Source organism: Natator depressus, chromosome 25 (assembly GCF_965152275.1).
Source record: "Natator depressus isolate rNatDep1 chromosome 25, rNatDep2.hap1, whole genome shotgun sequence".
NCBI lineage: Eukaryota > Metazoa > Chordata > Testudines > Cheloniidae > Natator > Natator depressus.
The window spans coordinates 11595771-11616551 of NC_134258.1; the positions used below are offsets into that span (position 1 = coordinate 11595771).

The window sequence follows — 20781 nt, forward strand, 5'->3', positions numbered from 1 at the left end:
GACCTGCAGCCCCATCCTGCTACCCCAGCCCTGGGCTCACCCCTCCCCGGCCAGTGCTGCCCCCCTCCCACCGGCGCTCTGCACACATACCTTGAGGATGAGGACGAGGAAGGAGGAGCTGATGAGGAAGGGGATGAAGCTGCTGATGAACCAGCTGAGCCAGAGGATGCCCCTGCTGAGCCCCATAATCTTCATGGTCTCCTTCAGCCGGGCTTCCTTCTCGTGCACCACCCCTTTGATGATCACGGCCACCGAGTAGATCCAGGCCAGCGTCATGAAGAGCGGCAGCGAACGATTCAAGACCCGCAGGAAACTGGGGGAGGGCGTGTGGAGCGGGGAGCAGACGTGTTAACCCTTGAACGCCGCGCCCCACTGGCACTATGTGAAATGAGTTGGGGGGGGGGTCTCAGCGCAGTTCCCAGGCGCCCAGGAACATGGGAGACGATGCCCCACCACGCTCCATGAGCCAGACACCACACAGGAAGCCGCTGCGTCCCGGAGAGCCACGGCAAAGGGCAGGGAAATCTCAGCAAGGGACTGCAGAGAGTGGGGAATGAAATCATCTCCCGTCTTGGAAATGGAGCAGAGATCAGCCATGGCCAGCAGGGGGCGCTGCAGGGAAAGGGATGGAGGAATGTGGGGGGGAATACACAGGGATATAGACCGTTCCCAGCCCAGTCAGCAGGGGGTGCGGCAGGGAAAGGGATGGAGGAACGGGGAGGTGGGGAGGAATACACAGGGATATAGACCGTTCCCAGCCCAGTCAGCAGGGGGTGCGGCAGGGAAAGGGATGGAGGAACGGGGAGGTGGGGGGAAATATACAGGGATATAGACCGTTCCCAGCCCAGTCAGCAGGGGGTGCGGCAGGGAAAGGGATGGAGGAATGGGGAGGTGGGGGGGAATACACAGGGATATAGACCGTTCCCAGCCCAGTCAGCAGGGGGTGCGGCAGGGAAAGGGATGGAGGAACGGGGAGGTGGGGGGAAATATACAGGGATATAGACCGTTCCCAGCCCAGTCAGCAGGGGGTGCGGCAGGGAAAGGGATGGAGGAATGGGGAGGTGGGGGGGAATACACAGGGATATAGACCGTTCCCAGCCCAGTCAGCAGGGGGTGCGGCAGGGAAAGGGATGGAGGAACGGGGAGGTGGGGGGAAATATACAGGGATACAGACTGTTCCCAGCCCAGTCAGCAGGGGGCGCTGCAGGAAATAGGCTGGAGGAGCGTAGGGGAATACACAGGGATACAGACTAATTCCTACCCCAGTCACTAGGGGCACTGCATGATATAGGGGCAGGGCATGGGGGGTAGATACACAGGAAAACAGACCCATTCCTGCCCCACCCAGCAGGGGCCCTGCAGAGCTCGTGACCAGAAGGGAGGCCTGACTTTATGTTGCTCCTGCTCTAGCCTGCAGGGGGGACAGACTGGATCCCGTGGCCACTCACACGTCATCCACGTAGCAGGGGTAGGGCATCTGCTGCAGGTAGATGCCGGTGCGGCTGGCAGCGCCGCTCAGGACCCGCGTGATGGCCCGTTCCACCAGGTCCTGCACGTAGACGAAGCCCCCCCAGACGTAGCGCAGGTCGCTGAAGGGGTCGGCGGCTGGGCCCGGGTCCCAGAACCTGAGCGAGGGGAGAAAGCGTGAGCAGGGCAAAGCACCTTCCCTCCCGCCCCAGACATGGACCCCGCAGAAAGGGGATCTTGGGGGGCGGGGGGGCAGCATTTCGAGAGGCCCCTCCCCCAGGCGCCCGCACCTGTCCTTGATCTTGTTGCTGCGGGTGACGTCGTCGATGTCCATGCGGATCTTGTAGCGGACATGGGGGGGCAGCTCCCCGGGGGTGGCATTGTCGGCGGGCAGGAAGACCACGCCAGCCCAGAACTGGCGCCCCTCCAGCAGCTGCAGGGCCCGCGACACCAACTGCTCTTCGGAGGCCACCGCCTCCACCTTGTCCAGGGAGACGCACTGCGGGCAGGAGCGGGAGAGAGCAGGGCCCTGAGCGCGGGGAGGTCCAGAGGTGGGTAGCCAGGGGGACAGGGGGGTGTTACTCGCACACACCGCACCTCGATGAACTGCGACAGGGTGCCCACCACCTGGTCCACCTCTGCGTAGGCCTGGCGCCAGGTGTAGGCCTGGCCCCCTGGCACCCCCGCCAGGAACTCGCCCACGGCCGATGGGTCCCACGAAGTGCCGTTCAGGCCCTGCTCCACCAGGCGGGAGGTGGCAGGTTCCCGCAGCAGGCTCTGCCAGGGCAAAGGGACAGGGGACAGGGCTGCCTAGGGGGGTGGCACCATCCCCCAGCCAGGACACAGCCCCACTACAGGGCCAGAGTGGGGCTGACCCCCTTTCCCCCACCCCATTCTCTTCACTGCACCTCCTTCCCCAGCCCCCCCATCCCATTCCCTTTGCCCCCTCCCACACCCCATGCCCATCCACCCACACCCCTCCCTCTAGGCCCGCACACCCATTACCCCCCATCCCACCACACCCTCCCTCTATACCAACTCCTCTGGCTCCCCCATTGCACAGCCCCTGGCTGGCGCAGACCGAGGGGGGACAGACCTGAAGGACCTGCATCTCCAGGCTGCTGTTGAGGAAGGCGTAGACCCGAGGCCCCAGCTCCTGCCAGGTGCCCCTCACCTCCCGCAACACGGCCAGCTCCTGGAACGTCCGGTTCACCTGGGCCAAGAGAAGCGAGGGGGTCGGCGAGACAGGCTGCTGGCCCGGCTGGGGGTCATGCCCCACTCCCTCCCCACCCTTCACTCCCAGCCTGCCCCTGGCCCACCGCCCTTCCGGTGGAGTGGTTGGGAGGCCCACGGGACTCAAGCAGGGCCCACAGACCGGGCCGGGGGGTGGAGGAGATCCCCAGGCACTGAGGGGGCCCCTTGGGTGCTCCGGGCTGACTCTGCAGAGCTGGGGTTCGTCCCCCCACCACCCAACTCCTTCACCTCGGCCATGATCCTTCGTGTGCTGGGGCTGGACGGGGCATAGAGGATTTTGCCGATGAAGAGAGGTTTGATCCCCCGCCACAGGATCCGGGACAGCGGGTTCGACTCCAGGCTCCGGATCAGCTCCTTGCAGTAAGGGCCTGCGTGGGAGCGGGGGAAAGGATCGAGAGAAATGGTCACGCTGCCCCCCCCCCACCAATAAACCTGTATACTGGGAGGAGGGGGGAGCTCCTCTATAGATCTGCCCCTCCCACCCCCAATAAACCCACAGGCTGAGGAAAGGGGGATCCCCTCTAGAGATCAGCCCCCTCCCACTCCCAATAAACCTGCTTGCTGGGCATGAAATCTCTCCTCCAGACCCGGCCCTGGCTCCTTGCTGTCCCACCCCACCCCATCCCCGCTGTGGTTGGCTAAGGCCCCTTCCCCTTGAATCTCCCCGGGCTGCAGCTTCCCCTGGGGCAGAGGATATACCCCTCAGTCAAGCCCAGCTCTTCTCCACACCCCTGAGCTCCAGCCCCGCCAGGAAACCTCCCATCTAAGGCTGCCCGATCCCAGCCTAACCCGCCCTAGGAGTGGGGTCTCTGCCACCCGCCAGCAGCTGCCCGCACAGTAGGGGTGAGAGGCTGGGTGGCTTTATGCACCTGCTCCTTTGGCTCGGCGCGGCCCGGGTTCAAATCCCGTTGTTGCCCCAAGCTGGGTCAGTTCCACCCGCATGGGATCCTGCTGCTGCATCCCCCCCTCCAGCTCCCCTGCCCCGACGGGGAGAGGTGGCTCCCCACTCACTCACTGGTGGCGTTGTCCAGCAGGACGGCTCCCTGCTCTGAGCTGTTGCGGTTCAGAAAGGCCTTGATGTCGTTGTCCTCGTACCAGTTGAGGGAGGGGATCTTGAGGTCGCCCCCTTCCGGGTGCCCGCAGGCGATGCGGGACACGGCCTCGAAGGTGCCCTGCAGGGAGGAGCCAGCGTCCCGCCCCGACAGCGCCTGCAGCTCCCGCCGGAACTCTGCAAAGCTGGTCATGGCGCCGACCTGGAGCAGGAGACACCAGGCCTCCAAACCAACACGGGCTGGGTGCTGGGCACGGTGGGCTGAGACCGCGGGACAGGTACCCAGCCCCCAGGGCCCCCCCCCAGGCCCATGTGTGTGCGGGGGTGCAGGGGGGGGACAGGCCCCACCCCAGTCCCAGCCAGGCCCCTCCCCCCCATCATAGAGACCGGGATCCCTGCCCAGACCCGCCGGCCGTGCCCTTCGCTCTCACTCCCTGGTCCTTCCCACTGCCTGGGGAAGAGGATGGAGACCAGCGTGATGCCTTCACTCATCCCACTGGGCCCGTCCGGCTGGGGGGCTCCCCCGTCACAGCCCCTGAACCGCAAAGGAGCCTCTGGTGTAAACTGCTAATCGGGGGGGTTGGGGAGCTCGGGCCTGAAGTGGGAGGGGACTTCTTGGATTAACCTGGGGTAACATTCCTCCCCCTTCCCGCTAGCGTCTAATGGACATTCACGCCACTGGCAGAGATGTGCCCCTTGGCCTGCCCGCAGCCCGAAGAGGCCCTGAGCAGGGAGCACACCGGGGACCATCCCTGTGGGGCTGGGCAAAGCAGGGCCTGGGAAGCCAGCAATAACAGGGAGGGGAAAGGATCATGTCCCGCAGGGATCCCTCCTGCGCCCATATCTTTGGCATCGTGAGAGACAATCCCTGCCATAGACAGTTTACGATCTCAACAACCAAAGGGCACAAGGGGAAACTGAGGCACACAGCAGGGCAATGACTCGCCTGGGGTCACTGGAAGCACCCAGGTCTCCCAAGTCCCAGCCACTAGACCACGCTGTCTCCCTAGTAACAATGCTCTTGCAAGGTCTGGGTGAAAGCAGGGACAGGATCCAGAAAAGAGATCTGAAGCCCAGCTCCGCCCCAAAGCCACTTTCCCAGCACCAATATCCCAGCCAGGCTCTTCCCCAAGAGGCTTCTGAGGGTTTACAGCAGGAGAATTTAGCTGTTTTAGGAGAGCTGTGGGTAAGAGAGGCACCCCACATCAATATCCCTGCTCAGCTGCCACCGGAGACGATTAGGGGTCATGCCAGCGCTGCCTGGGTCCAGGTCCCATCCTTCCCTGCTCGCTGGGTACTCACAGCTAGGGCCACCGTGCAGGCAGCTGAGACCCTGGGTGCTCCGTGCTGGGGTACCAGCACCCCCTACAGGGGGCACCTGGGAGCAGCCACCCAGAGGCAGCTGCAGCTTTGGTACAGAGATGGGCGGGGGAAATGATGGGGGCAGTGGAGGGGGGGTGGGAGGTGGTGGTGAGGTATGTGCCCCATTGGTACTCCGTAACATGAGTTGGCGGGTCTTAGGGCAGTTCCCGGGCACCCTCACCGATACAGCTGGCACAAACAGGTCCCTTTGTTGGGAGGCCGCGGTTTGACCGGCACAAGGAGACTGAACTGCCCCTAGAGGGGAGGTCCCTCTGGTTTGGGGCAGATCAAACAGGCACCACAGCCCCGGTTGCACCCACTGCCTAATCACCTAAACATTGGAGGGGTGGGTGAAAAAGGTTTTTTTCTACCACAAAGAACATTTTCATTTCAGCCAAAACATTTCCACCACCCCCCCCCGCTACGAAATCCCCCAATTGTTCAGTTCCCAAAACTGGAATAATTTGCCATGGGTGGGGTTTGTTTTTTTTAAGGGTTCCCCCTTCCTTTCCCCACCTCTCTTTTCCAGTGGGGAGGGAGGGGGGGGGAAGAGAGGAAAAGGGGAAAGCCACCACGATATTCAGGTTTCGTTTCGTTCACAGACACGAGGGGGTGGAAAAGAGCAGAGAGATTTTCCTAGCAGCTCCACCAGGCTTGGAGAATCCTGGGATCTGCGTGCTGGGGGAGACTCCTTGTCTGGCTGGCATCGCACAAGGAGCTGGCAGGGGGCCCAGCAGTGGGAACGTGGAAGCCCAGCTGGTGCACTGAGCTGCACAGCCCTGGGCTAATAAGAAGTTCGGGAAGCCTCTCCCTCTTTCTACCCTAGCGGGCACACCTAACCATGATCAGCGGATGACAGGCTCCTATGCTTTGAACCCTGTCTGTGGAGGGGAGACCTGTCATTGGTCACAAGCGTTGCCGCATGGCACCAGGAGAGGAGTCTGCCTATAGAAACACTGACCAGGGAGTCGTCCCCCAAACCTCAGGCCCTGGGTCCCAGCGGGGCTGTAGGGCAGGGGAGGTGCTGGGAGCGGTGCAGACCTGGGGCCAGCAGGGATTCCGTTACCTCCTTCGCGAGCGTCTCGGCGCCCTGGAGGAAAGTGACCAGGGTCTCCACGGCGCTCACCACGTCGTCCGATTTGGAGCTCAGCTGCTCCTGTGAGAGGGCAGAAGAGTCAGACCCCCTAAGGGGCTCCTGGCAGCTCAGCTAGACAGCTCACTGGGGCTGCAAGGGGCTATGGGCCTGGGTGGCCCCATCTCAGACACAATCCTCCAGCCTAGGCCGGGGCAGATCTAGCTCCGGAATGGGGAGAGGATGAACCAGCCAGGCAGCACAGGGATGGAGCCCCCATCACACACCCTGATCCCCGACCCAGGGCGTGAACTTCAGTGCCGAGAGCCAGCTCCTTCCACAGCCACCTGGCACCCAGCTCCGGACGCACCCAGAGCACCTAGCCCCGCTCCCACTCAAGTTCCCATTGGCTCCCAGGGGCAGGTGTGGAGTGGACAGGGGGTCCCTTCTCCAGACAGTTTGGAGACATCTGCCGATAGAAGCCCCAGCCCCACGGCTCCGGCAGCCCCCCCCCCCCCAGCCCCCTACCGCCAAGACTTGGGAGAAATCCGCTTGCGAGAGGAAGCTGCGCTCCATGGCCTGGAGGGCGGGCGCTGGCAGAGCACAGAGCCGCCCCTGCAGGCGCTCCCCGGAGCTCGGCTCCGCTGCCACCAGGAACTCCGCCAGCACGGAGGCGTTGCAGACGATGGCCTTCAGTGGCATGCCGGTGGCGGCAAGGGAGAGCTGCAGGGGGAGATGAGAGCGCGCCGGTAGCCAGAGAAGCAGTGGACAGCCCTCCCAGTCAGACGCCCCCGTAGGGGCCTGCAGCCATCCTCAGCTTCAGTCCGGCCGCACCGCCGGCGGAGACCACAGGCTCCAGCGTGCCACCTTCTGTCCTGACCTGGGCAGCCTGCGGACCACTGCGACAGGCCGTCCCCTAGCTCCAGCCTCCAGCACAGCACCCCTGGAAGCAACAGCAGCCCAGCACATGAGGCTGTTTGGGCAGAGACTGGGGAAGGCAGGCCAGGCTTGTGGTTAACACACCGGCCTGGGAGAGCTGGGTTTGTTTTCCAGCACTGCCACAGATTCCCTGGGTGACCTTGGGCTCGTCACCTAACCTCCCTGTTGCCCTTCTGTAAAATGGGGACAACGATCCCTCCTTTGTCTGTTTACACTGTGAGCACCCCAGTGCCAGTCGGCCCCCCCATTGTCACGATACATACCCTAAAGGTGGATGGGATATATCACTAGAAAACCAATAACTCACTGATCATTAACATTCTGCCGTGATGTCTAGAGGCTAAACCCACAAAGGAATTTATAGATCGGTGCTGAACAGGGGTGCTTAACCTGTACTGGGCCACACCTGCTCCTGACAAAGGAATGTGGTTCCATCCGTGTGACTGCATCTCCAATGTCAATTAAGCCAGGGGAGACCAAAGACAAAGATGAGCCCGGTTTGCAAGTGGGGGCAGACGGACACTTAGTCTCGCTGGGGGATGGAGATAGCACCCGCAGGAAGCCGCCTTCCTGCCTCTTGAAGCAGGGTCGACGAACTTTGGGACGCTATTAGCGGAGCGAACAAGCCCCTTTGGCCTCCTTCACCGGAGGAGACAGAGGCACATTGAGACCTGTGAAGGGGTCTGGCCAGCCAGGCTGGAGAAGAGACGTGGTGAGAAACACGCCTTGGAACAAGAGACTCTTGTTTGTGACATCAGGTTTTAGTCTTCGCAGCGTGTTGCTACTTTTGTTTGCTCGTCACCCTTCCTGTCTTTATTTCTTACTCTTGGTAACACTTAACCCTACGACCTTTTGCTTAATAGGACTTATTTTACTTCCACTATAAGCCGATTCAGTGCTTTGATTACAACAGAGGGTCTGTTAGCCCCAGTTAAGGTAGCACGCAATGGGGTACGGTCTCTTTAAGGGAGCAGCGCCCTGAATCACTTCTGGAAGCGTGCAGCGAGAGAGCGGGACACTGTGGGGCAGATGGTTGGGGGACAACTCGGGACTGGCTGGGTGTTGATGTCGCACTGCAAGGGGGAAGGCTGGTGAACACCGGAGTGAGGTTACTGTGCTGTACGGCGGCTGGTGGAACCAGAACAGAAGCGCCCCGGGTTACAGGGCAGACGGTGCCACAATCCCTTGCTGGTCTGGGTTGAACCCCAAAGCGTCACAGAGCTCGAGGGACTTCTGCCCCCAAGTGCACGTACAGCACCTGGCACAAGGGCCCTGATCTCAGTTGGGGCACTAAAGTCCCACTGTAAATACAAACAACAACCGGGCTTCCCCAGCCCTAAGAACTCACTGCTGGGGCTTACTTTTTTGGGGGGCCCAAAGGTGGGGCCTGGGTACTGGTACTGCACAATGTATCTGACACCCCCGCCCCCCAGCACCAGCCTCCTCTCTGTCCCTCCTCACTCCTGGGGCAAGAACCTTCTGCTCTGCATCCTCCCGCATCCAGAACAACCTCCTGGTGCGTCTCTGCGTCACGCTCCCCGCTCTGCTGAAGCCGTCTCTCCCTGCTTCCTGCTCTCAATCCCTCCCCCGCCGCCCTGACATTACTGGACTCTGCAAAGCGCTGACAGCCAGGACCCCCATGCCAACTGCCACTGGCTGGCTCCCAAGAGGGCACGTGGGTAATGGAGGACCTAGCCCTGCAACACACCCACAGACAGGAGGGTAGGGTTCTTAGCCCCTTGCCCCTATCATGGACCCCGAGATCAGCCCTACTCACGATGCGCAGGTCCAACCGAGCTCCCAGCAGCTCCTCCACCAGGGCAGGGGGAAGGGAGGTGTTGGTCCGGAGGAAGCGGGAAAAGGTCTCGCCCTCTTTCAGGTAGTCCTTGACTGGCCTGGCTGGGGGACACATGGAGAGAAGGGCGGGGGTGAGGTCAAGCCAGGAGAGGGGCAACAGGAATGAGAAAGCAGCAGCAATGAGGTTGGGAAATTCACTGGCAAAGAACCAGAGTCATTCAGCTAACTGCAGCGCCAGGAACCAGGAGTTATGCCCCCAGAAGTCCTCGCAACATACGCCACTAAGTGCAGCCCCAGTGTGGACACAATTGAGTGTAGCTGCTATAACACCCACATGCCAATCGCCTGAGTCACCTTTGCAGTGAAGACATACCTACAGGGCCTGATCCTGCAGGGTGCTGTGAGAGGAACCCTGTTGGTGTAAACCTAAAAGGGAGGGCGGGGGGGACTGATTCACTTCAAGTTTTGCAGCACAGTCCCCCCATCGGGCCTGGATCAACGTTAAAATGCCTGGGTGTCCCAGCAGAATATCGGATCAACCCCTCCTTGCAGTCCTGGCTGGAGGCCTTACCCATCCATGGAGCTCCACTCCCCCAGAGCCGGCGCAGGGCAGGCAGGAGCTGGCCAAAGCTGCTCAGGGTCTGCTTGCTGTTGGCATGGAGCAGCACCTTCCGGGCATCAGCAAACAGACGAGAGATGCTGCAGGGACAGAGAGACAAGGAACTGAGACGAAGTCATCACTTAGCATCTGCTCCCCTCTGAGAAGGGACTGCTCCCTTCACGCCTCTGGGAAGAGCTAGGAATCTACCTGGGACAGGGGAGGCAGTCTGTGCAGGCTGTGAGTTCGCTCCCCTGCCCAAATGCAGTCTGGAGACCCCCATACCATGCTCCCTTTTGAGCCAAGTGTGTGGTCCAAAAAGACTACATGTCCCAGCATGCCTCCTCCAGGCAAAAGAGTACTCTCCTCCAGAAGCACTGCATGCTGGGAGTTATCCTCACCTCCAGCTGCACCCCCACCTGCTTGAAAGCAGCAGCAGCATTGTATGCTGGGAATTATGGACCCCACTTCCATGTGCTTGAAACAATAAGGAGCATTGCATGCTGGGAGCTGTAGTTTCCACAGGATACACCTGCGCTTGGCTCAAGGTGGAGCACTGCATGGCTGCAATCTCTCCAGGCGTTCGGGGAAGGGCAGCTAGAATTGTCTACAGTGAATGGGCGGTATCCCTTGGGCTGGCGACAAGTTGCCAGCTGGGGGGCAGGCGGGGAGAGGGGATGTCTCAGCTGAGCAAAGCGTGGGTGGCCCCAGGTTCCCAACCCAACCAGCATGGGTGCGATGGGGGGCCAGCTCCCATCGCATGGGGGTATATCAAGGCCACGCTGCGCGTAGCAACAGATCGCCTGGCAATAAACCAAGGCAGCCGCCCGTACTCCCGCTGGCGTAACGCCAGAAGCCAGAGCAGGGAGCAGGTGAGACAGCGACTCACATGGACTGGTTGAAGTTCCCCACCACGCCGGGCGTCTCACCGGCCGTCGGGTACTGGAAGCAGGGATTGTTCACGTTACAGATCATGCCCTGAATCCATGACAGCGTCCCAGCCGAGGGCAAGGCCTTGTTGGGGAAGTGACCTGTAGAGAGAGGGAGAGAGCCCAGATGGAGCTAGAAGGCCGCAGAAGAAGGTCAGATGCAACTTGAATGTCAGCAGTGGTTCTACATAAGGGCTGCTGGGCAGAGACCCTGGCATCTCCTCTCCCCGCCCCTCTGGGGCAGATGTTAGCACCCAGGAAAGCAAAAAGCCAACAGCACTGGACACTGCTAAGACCGCAGATGCATACGTCTCCTCCGTGCTGCTCTGCAAACCCACCCCCTCACCACAGCCACAGAAGCCCCCTCAAGGTCAATCTAGGTCCTCTTCAGAACAGGCCCTGCTTGTCGTGCTAAACTGTGAGATGCCCACTGCGGGGCAGACCACCCAATCCTTGGCACAGGGTGAATTTCATCCCCTGGTGCACAGAGAAGGCCCTCCCCTAACCCTGGTGCTGGGCCACAGGCAGCCAAGGACCGGGGAAGGGCATTACGAGAACTGGTTTGAAACTGGTTTGGACTGACTCGGTTCGCCAGCTGACTCGGTTCGCCAGCTGGGTCTCCACCTCAGAGGGCAGGGGGCAGCACTTACATTGACGCTGCTCGAAAGGAGGGTGCGACTGCCGCACCGAGATCAAGATGAAGAAGAGGAAGAGGGGCCACAGAAGCTCAATGGTGAGTTGGATCTGGAGAAAGACAGAGCCGGGCGTGGAGCAGTCGGACGATTCACATGGAACCCGCAGGGGCAGCAGCGGGAGCAGAGGGGACCAGCCTGGTCAGCCCCCTCCACAGTTTGCCGCACGGATGTGGAGTGAACAACTTGGGGATTGTCCTGAGCACAAGGGGAGGCGGGTTCCCATCTCTCCTCTCAGGGATCTTGCCCGGATGGACGGCTCTTTAGGATGGGTGGTGAGCCCTTCTCCCCCGCCCCCCGATATCTCACCCCCACCATCAGACCCACCCAGGCACCTGGGCCCCGGCCACCCTGCTCACATGGGTAAGTCCAGGAGCTGCTGTGATATTAGAAGGCAGCTTCCCTCCTCTGGATCCAGGGAAGTTTAGGAGATGGGGAGCAATGTTCCCTATAATTTTTGACAGGCCGTGTGCACAAAAAATTTCTTCTGTGCAAATTTTTATGCTTCTGTGCAAATTTTTGTGCGCACGGTGTTTCGCCATGTGCGCGGGGTTTAGGATCTGTGTGCATGCGCACACGTGCACAGCTTAGAGGGAACAGTGATGGGGAGGGGTGTGTGCAGTTAGAAGGGCAATGAGAGGAGGAAGGCTGATGGCGGGAGGAGAAGAGGGATCCCCTTGGAAATGAAGGGGAGGAACCCAGCTGTTTTCCATCTAAGCTCACTCGGGCCCCATAAGCAGTGGCTCAATCCCACCAGTCTCCACCTGGGGCTGCTCTTGAGCGGACAAGCTTCCCCCTTTCAACCTGCAGCTTGTGCCCAGTGGGATTTAGGGCTCTGGTCCCTGGCTGCAAATTGCTTCTGAGCCGACTCACCTTCTGCCTGCGCCGATAGGTGAAGTTCTTCCAGAGCAGCAGCCCCAGCTGCGTCCCAAACCCCATGGTGCAGATGGAGGCAGGGCTGCCCCCACCATGCTAACGCTGCCGGCTCTCTTGTCAATGCTGGGGAACAAAAATCAGTGGAGAATCGACTTAAATGCAAAGTAAGGTGCTTCTGGGCCAACAAGAGTCACTGAGGCATTTATCGCCACACCTGCCCCATCCTCTCCCTGCAGGAAGAACTATGGGGAACAGTAAAAACTTTGGACAGCGGTAGCCTCTCCCAGCAGGAGGCACTGTAGGGTATGGGGGCAGGACTGCTGTCAGTGGAGGGAACTCCTGGGTAACCCACTCCCCGGCTCTACCAGCAGGGGGCGCTGTAGGGCATGGGGTGGGAGCGCTGGCAGAGGAGGGAGCTCCTGGGTAACCCAGTCCCAGGCCCTCCCAGCAGGGGGCGCTGAAGGGAGCGCGGGCAGAGGAGGGAGCTCCTGGGTAACCCACTCCCCAGCTCTACCAACAGGGGGCGCTGGGGAGAACAGGCGCCCGTTTCAGTCCCAGCAGGGGGCGCTGCAGAGACTGGAGCAGGAACGCTGGCTGCGGGGATTGCTCAGAGGCACCCCGGGTCTAACCTGCCTGAGCCAGCTCCATCATCCTGCTCTCCCCCTGCTGCCATGACCCAGCTCTGCCTACCCACAGCCGGATCTCTGGCCCCCGCTCTCCCACCCCGGCCCCCAGGGCACATCGAACTTGTATGGGAACTTTGGAGAACAAAGGCTGCGTCTTTTACAGAGGGGAGGAGGTTGCCGGGGCAACGGCTCAGAGACTCCAAGTCACCATTAAGTAACAAAGGGGCCTGGAAGCTAATTGGTAACATGACCCTCTGGCATGGGAACCCTGCCCACGGGCCCTGGCACGCCAGGCTCCCACCCTCCCCGGAGTGACTCTGTTCGCAGCCCAGCAGAACAGACAGCGCCAGCTCTACTCTCCTGCAACTCCTTCGGGGCCTTCCAGGAGGTGCCCAGGGCGGGAGCACCCGGCTGGCCACCAGACCTGATCCCCCTATTCCCTGACACACACACCCCACCACTGCACCTGGGGACGTGGGCAGCTGGGAGACCGCACGCCCAGCCAAGGGAGAAAAGAACCAGCCGGTTTTAAAAGAATGACTTTAAAGCAAACGAAGCATCAGCTCAGCAGCAAGACGGGGCGGGGGGGGGCAAGGTTTCGGGGCTACCAGGCGCCCAGTGACACGGCCCCCACCACCCAACACAGGGCAGGAATTGTAACATAGGGAGGATCTATCTCCGCAGGGAGCCCAAAGCTGAGGCACCTCTGCAGCCAATCACAAGGCTCTGCAGGGGTCAAGCCTCCCACGCTCCATATGCACCTGGCTGGCCCTGGCAGCCTGGGGATTTGCAGCTTGGCCCCGGCTGGACTGGAGCAGGGCTCTAAGCTGAAAAGAGATGGGAGGAAATGGCCCCAGCTGATCTGCTCCTCTATCAGGGTTACATTAGTGTCCGTTTCACAATATGGCCCGCAGCCCCGATCAAGCCGCGCTGCGCTAGGCGCTGCACAGACAGGACTCCAGAGACAGGCCCTGCCCCAGAGAGCTCGCTGTCCAGGGTTGTGCCGAGATGCCCCAGGCGCTGAAGCAGACCAACAGGACAGGGGAGGGAAGATAACCGGGAGCCCAGCAAGGTTTTACACAATAAGCAGCGGGCTCAGCAGGTCTCCATCCCCTGCAGGGCTGACGCAGCTGGTGAAGGCAGGGCTTCTTGAAGAGAGAGTTTTGAATCTGCAAACGCCACCGTCCACAGGCAAGATGGTTCGGTGCCTGGACCCTCGCAAGGTACTGCATGATCTTCAGACTGGCCCAGGCCGACACAGGGACAAAGGGCAGCCAGACAGGAATGGACGCCCCAACACTAAGCGAGCAAAGATCACAGCTGGGTTGTGCCAACCAGGCCAAGTGCACTGCCCCAGGGTCACAGAGCCGGGTGCCCTGGACAGGGCTCTAGAACCTGCCCTGGTCTCAGCAACAAGGATGAGTGGTCAGAGCATTTCCCAGGCACCCTCCCCCACACCCCAGCTGACAACAGCCCTGCAACTTTCAAAGGCAACACAGTAACTCCGACAGGAAGCCAGAGAGAACAGACAGAGCTAGTCCTCCCCCCAGAACATCGGCAAATCCCATCCCACAGCCCAAGGATCCTCGCTGCAGAGCCGATCTCAGCTGGGAAGCCTTAAAACGGGATCATCCCTCTGCTAAACCAGCTGAACATACCCAGTCCTGAAGCAACTGTCCAAGGACCATGCTTAGTGTGGGCCTAGCCAGGCTGTGGCGTTATATCACAGGGATAGACCTACCCTGACAGCACGTAGCTGGAAGTCCAAGGGCTAGTGAAGGCAAATCATCGGCACAAACCCAGGCTGGTTTCATCTCTGCTGATGCTGCTCTCATGTCTGATGCTGCTCAGCTTCATTGCCGAGAGGTTAGACAGAGGAGACTCTGTGTAGGCACAAACCAGCTTCCAAATCCTGCCCCCACACATGCAGCCCCCTCATCTTAACCCTGACCCGGAGGAACCAGAGCTAGTGGCTAAGAGGGACGTTCAAGTTCCTTGGGCTGTTCCGTCTCTCCTGAACACCCAGCAAGGTGAACTCTTTCAAAACTGGCCCAACGAGAAACAACTGCGGATGCGCCAGCCCGTAACACCTCTTAGACGCACAAAGCTCCCAGTTGGTGCAGACAGACTTAGTCCGCTGAGCTGATTTTCTCGGAGATTATTCCAGCTGAGTCAGCAGAAAAGTTTATTCGGTTCGCAACTCACCCTGCCCCCTGCGCTTTGTGGGGGAATAAAATGAACCAATGACATTCCACAGAAGTGTATTAAAAACCCCAACTATTGGACATTTAGTTTCTCACTGAAATCAATGAAAAGATGCCCATTGAAGTCAATGGCGTCAGGAGCAAGCCCTTCATAATATTTTCATGATTATTATTTATATTATTGTAGTACCTGGACCGGGAGCCCCTTGTGATAGGCACTGTACAACAAACAGAACAAAAACACAGCCCCTGCCCTACATTATCTATAGCATCTTGCATCCCTAAAGATCTCTCTCAGACTATGCTCCGTAATGCTATCTCCAAGCGCCTTGCAAAGTAAACCAAGGCATTTTGTGCAGAGTGATAATTTCACCCACCATTAAAACGTAGTCACTTCTGGGGTGGAAGTCAGCACATCACAACAACAGTTAAGATCAGGAAGTCAAGTGCAGCATTACATTAAAACCGTAAGAGGAATTTCTTAGAGGGCCAGGGGACAGGCAGAATTTGTAGCTGAATTTGACCAGGACACACAGTCATCTACACAGAGCCATAAAAGAAAACCAACTCCTTTCTGAATATTTGAAGGATTCCCATCTCCAGGTTAAAGCAAGGGAACAGGGGTTAGACGAGATGACCCTTGCGGTCCCTGTGACTGGATCTGGTTCATTTCACACCAGGGCCAGTCAGTTTCAACACCACAAGGGTTTTGTAACCAAAGCAGCTGCAAACTCACCTCTCTCCTCCCCCACCAGAAAAATGTCAACACGTCCATCCAACTCGAATCGCTACATGGGCAAAGCCGGAGCCTGGTCAGTATCCAAGTGACGGCTGGTTTCACAGTCAAGTTTTTTCCCCCCACCTCTCGGTTCCGAGCAGCTCCCCATTGCTAGCTTCAGGGATGGGGTCAGAATTCGCTTCAGGGATGGGGTCAGACTGGCATTCAGCCAGTGCTCCCCATGCTGAGCAACAGGGCAGGCAACCCGTAGTGCCCTGCTGCTGGGGCTTAGTCTGCTGCTCCCCCTTGCCCACGGGGATAAGCAGGTCCCACAGCAAGGCAGGATTATGATGTTGCCAGGAAATCCTAAGCACATTGCAGAGCCTGACATCAGCAGCACTAAGGCAGGGGCCAGGCTGAAGGATTTCCCTGTCCAGGGCGCTCCAATCGGGCTTGCACTCCCACCTTCCCCATCCCCTCATTTTACAGATGGGGAAACTGAGGCCAAGAGGGGAACTGATTTGGCCAAGGAGCACAATGAGGGAACAGCAGAGCAGACAATGGAGGCCAGGAGACTGGACTCCCATTCCAATGCCCTGTCCACCAGGATGCCATGCATCATGCAGCACACAGGTGAGCCCTCAGGCGATGGGGCTTGGAGGGAAAGAATTCTCTGACATACACACACCCATGGCCACCCCCACTAGGAATCAGGCTGATCCATTCACCAGGGCCTTGATGTTACTTAGGGCCCTTGTGAATCGCAATGGTCAGACCAATACACAGTGTCATTCAGTGCTGAAAAGCCCAGCAAATACAGCTGCTCTGAGTGACCCGTACTGATCTCCTGAGCCCATGCAGGCCAGTTCTACACCACTCATGCTGTAGCAAGGAAGGAAATGATGGGGTGTTGGTTTGCTTGATTTCAACACCTGATATTTCCAAGGTTAAAAACTAGCAGAATTTTAAGAGAGAAAAAGCTTTCAGGCCCACTTTACACATCACACAGCAGTAAAATATACAAGGCCATTTAAACACAATCCATTACTTTATTATTCTTTATAGTCCAATAATGCCCAGCAATACCAACTGAGGTCAGGACCCCACAGTGCCAGGTGCTGCAAACACAGTAAGAGGCAGTCCCCTCTCTACCCCAAGGAGCTCACAGTCTAAACAGACGAGACGGACAAAGGATGGGAGGGGAATGTGATTTGCCCAAGGTCATCCAGCAGATCGGTGGCAGAGCTGGGAAACACAGCCCAGGTCTCCAGTTTCTAGCATTGCTAGCCCCAAATGTTCAACAATCATGAGGCAGGCCCAAATAACTCTCAGAATTGGTTTAAAAATCAGGATATAGCTGTAGATATAAATATAAACATTTGGTTCTTTTCATTTGTCTTCTGTTTTCTGAGCCTGTAAGCTGTACTTTGGTCACATTTTCAAGCTTTTCTCTGCAGCCATGAGTAGAAACTTACTTAAAAATTTTTTTTTCATCTTTTCATATAACCACAGGATTCCATGTCTGGGACTTTAATTAAAACACCAGTTATCACAAGAGTTGGCAACACTGCAATTCCCAGGCAAGTTGACATAAGCCCTTGATATGCTGTATTGATGGTTTGCTCCTTGGTCATTAGCCTGACGCTCACATGCAAATACTTTATATCAACCTACCCTACAAAATACCTACCCTGACACCTGCATGCCAAAAACAAATGAAAAATCAAGTCACTTTCCAGGTAGGAGGTTATCAAAATGGTAGCCATGGGAAAAAACTGAAGTGTCATGAAAGAAAAGGAGTACTTGTGGCACCTTAGAGACTAACAAATAAATTGGTTAGTCTCTAAGGTGCCACAAGTGCTCCTTTTCTTTTTGTGGATACAGACTAACACGGCTGCTACTCTGAAACCAGAACCGTGAGAGCATTTGAACCAACCCAAATGTCAAAACAGTAGTAACAGGAACTATGCTAGGATGGGCTGCCTCTGATGCACAAATCTCTCCACCCCAACCACCAAGGGGACCGTAAACACCCTGAAATCAACCTGCAACTATTTATATTTAGACAGGAGGAAAAACTCTCTTTCACAATCAGGCTCAGAGAAAAGCCCAGGAGTACAGGATGCTTCACGCAGGATTTTCATACAAATGGGTTATTTCTTCCCGATGATTAAAAACCTAGCCAAGAAAGCTCTGATCAGGTCTGTACACGCTGCCCCCCAGAAGTGCCGATTACATGGCAAAGCACTGGAGCATCAGTGGTGCAGCTACCCTGATGTAATCAGAACCCCCAAATCGGGGCTGGCTCGGTCACCCTGCACCTCCCGCTGCTACTGACCCCAGGGCAAACCCACGACCGTTCCCATTCGGTCCCATTTGCACTGGTGTAAACACCTGCACAAAGCACAGGCAACGGAGACCCAGGGCCCCAGCATGCGGGGAGCAGCTTTCCATGGAATAGTAACGAACCAGCATTCCCCACTCCCTGGGTTCTCCAGTGTCTTTTCATTAGGTTTCTCTTGCACGCTGGCAGCGGTATGATCTTCATTCACCGCTCCTCCAGCTTTACCCAGATAAACTAGTGCCAGATAAAAGCCAGCCATCCACTGCGACCTCCTTCCCTGCATACGCTGGAAGTGACTCCAGGGATTTTAGAAAGCCTGGGATGCAGCGAGCTGATTCCCTGAGATGTCTGCTGAGAACTGGCTTCAATTCCACCACAGCTGCATATCCAAGTTCAGCTGAGCCCCCAGAGGATCGGGGATTGCAAGCCCAGGCTTTCAAAGACTCCAGGATGCCGCTGGCTAGCGTCCAAGCCCTGGCACTGCAGAGGCTAGGAAGGAAGGAAGCAATCGCACCCCAAATGAGAGAGGGGGAAACAGGGGGGAGCACTTGGGAGAGGGTGGGTTGCAGGCTCTCTGCTCCCCCTGATGTGGGAAAGAGATGCTGCCTTCTGCTGTGGGGTCAGGACAGGGATCAGGAGAAACCTTGCCCAGGATGCAAAAGTCACAGTGACAGAGCCAGCAGCTGCTACCCCTCGGCCCACCTGCAACTCCCTCTGTGACCTGTTGGCCTGAGATGGGTCCTGCCGCACTGGGACCCCCAGGACCCCACCTATTTCTAGAACCCCCCTTCCAGAGCCCCACTGCCCCCTCCCCGAGCCCCACTGCCCCCCCTTCCCTAGCTCTAGAACCCCACCCCCCCGAGCCCCACTGCCCCCTTCCCTAGCTCTAGAACCCCACCCCCGAGCCCCACAGCCCCCCTCCCTAGCTCTAGAACCCCACCCCCCGAGCCCCACAGCCCCCTCCCTAGCTCTAGAACCCCACCCCCCCCGAGCCCCACAGCCCCCCTCCCTAGCTCTAGAACCCCACCCCCCCGAGCCCCACAGCCCCCCTCCCTAGCTCTAGAACCCCACCCCCCCGAGCCCCACAGCCCCCCTCCCTAGCTCTAGAACCCTGCCCCCTCCCCGAGCCCCACTGCCCCCTCTTCCCTAGCTGTACTCTCCCCCCCCCCGCCCCGTACCTGCTCACTCCATAGTCAGCGCGGCCCCTTTAAGGGAAGCCCCCAGCCTCTCTCTCCCGCGCCGGCCGGGGCAGGCTCAGCGCTCCGCCAGCCCCGCCCCCGGGCCGCCAGCGTTCGGCTTTGGAACGCCCCCGCCCCCGCGGCTCCAAAGCCGCCGCGAGCGGCCCGAGGGGAGGGGGGTCGTGCCGGTCGGGTGACGTCACATACTTTCTTAAAGGGCCCGTTGCTGCTCAGAAGGATGAAAGGAGCGAAGCCCCCAGAGCTGGCTGCAGACAGCGCAGGCTGGATTTGAACTGCCCCTTCCCACCCCAACACGCGGCCGGTCAAATCCAGAGCGGGGGCTCCGGCCTTTTGCAGAGGCCCCTTCCCCAAGGAATAGTTGGGGGGAGGCCTCCCCCCACCCAACACCTCCTACTAATGAATAGGGGGCCCCTGCTCAGGGCCCTAAGCAAGGGCTTAGTTATGCCTAGCCGGGATGCTGCAGAGCTCAGCCCCCCCTCACTCCACCCAGGCTTGTGTGCAGCCCCCTCCCCACGTGAGGCCAAGTGTTCAGAGACTGAGTTCACACAAGCAAAACTCCACCAGTGGCCGGGCAGTTGTAGGGCTTTCACGGTGCCCCACGCTGGAGGCTTCTGCTCTCAGAAAACCCCACACCTCTCCTCCACTACAGCAAGCCAGTTACTGAAAGCACAGGACTTTCTACTGCAAAAGGCAGTCGTGCAAGCTGGAGCATGCCTGCCCCAGGAAGCAGTGAGGGTGGCAAGCACTGCAACAACTAAAAACCTCATTTCAGATTAAAACTAACCGCAGTTTATTTACGCTTTTAGTTCTAGACCTGATATACAGGAACACACGTACACAGAGCCGATTTAAAGGTATACTGCTTTATTCCTAGACCTGTGCTAATCTCACCTCTCAGGAGCCCAATCTATTACCCTAAAGATTAGTTATTTACATCAGAAGGAATGTCACACTGTTCTGACCGGGTAGCATTTCACACCAGCTCTGGACAGGGGCTGTGCAAAATGCAGGACAGAATCAGGCCTGAAGGCTACTGCTCACATGCACCTCAGTTACCTTGGAGAGCAAAGCCAAGCAGCTTAGCACCACTTCCTGTGGAAAAGAATCAGCTGATTACTTTAAATCAGTTAATTCAGGGACAATACAGCTGTAGGACAGCAGGGCAAGGGCAAAGATGGCATGGCCACATGGTTATCCCATAGGTAATGCCAACCAATCACATAGCCATGCCTGTTAGACAAACTCTCCACCTGAAACAGTTCACCAAATCTCAACCAATGAGCTACAGAACTTCAAGTGTGGAACCCAACTGTTCAAGAGGGGCATTATTATACACCATTACCTTCCAGAAGAAATTTTTAAAACCTAACTCCTGCGTGCCCCCATTGTTACTTTATTGCCAGACTTGCAAGATTTAAGAAGTTTCTTGAAGCTCCAGCTCTTTGAGGCAGGCAGTTACACATGAGAGTATCACCTCTCTTTTTTAGGAGAGTTTCTAATCTCATGGCTGTAGATTTAAACATAAGTTAACTCCCTACAAGCTCAAACCACAAAAAAAGCAAATAAAAAAACCCAACATTCAGTAAAAACCTGATGTTGAGGCCAGACTCCTAGTCTGAGTATTTGGCACTACTGACTTCACTGATCACTGTT

The 20781-nt window shown here is 58.1% G+C and overlaps 1 protein-coding gene across 4 annotated transcripts in view; it reads right to left on the reverse strand.

Annotated features, from left to right (window-relative positions):
* The window catches only part of ABCA7 (ATP binding cassette subfamily A member 7), a 46167-nt gene extending 26929 nt beyond the window's left edge, over positions 1-19238 (reverse strand). For 2 of the 4 annotated variants that reach the window (XM_074939669.1, XM_074939668.1), the window contains exons 1-15: positions 15604-15898; positions 12035-12160; positions 11120-11213; positions 10430-10571; positions 9514-9641; positions 8923-9044; positions 6735-6929; positions 6201-6290; positions 3737-3974; positions 2950-3089; positions 2564-2680; positions 2065-2244; positions 1758-1966; positions 1449-1625; positions 91-313 (exon numbers count right to left, since the gene is read on the reverse strand). In XM_074939669.1, coding sequence (XP_074795770.1) covers positions 91-313; positions 1449-1625; positions 1758-1966; positions 2065-2244; positions 2564-2680; positions 2950-3089; positions 3737-3974; positions 6201-6290; positions 6735-6929; positions 8923-9044; positions 9514-9641; positions 10430-10571; positions 11120-11213; positions 12035-12100 — 2121 coding nt within the window. In that variant the 5' untranslated portion in view covers positions 12101-12160; positions 15604-15898. Of the gene's footprint in view, positions 1-90; positions 314-1448; positions 1626-1757; positions 1967-2064; positions 2245-2563; positions 2681-2949; positions 3090-3736; positions 3975-6200; positions 6291-6734; positions 6930-8922; positions 9045-9513; positions 9642-10429; positions 10572-11119; positions 11214-12034; positions 12161-14404; positions 14537-15603; positions 15899-19107 lie in introns of those variants that run through there. The other 2 variants (XM_074939666.1, XM_074939667.1) reach the window with 2 other exon arrangements.
* Positions 19239-20781: the final 1543 nt, after the last annotated feature.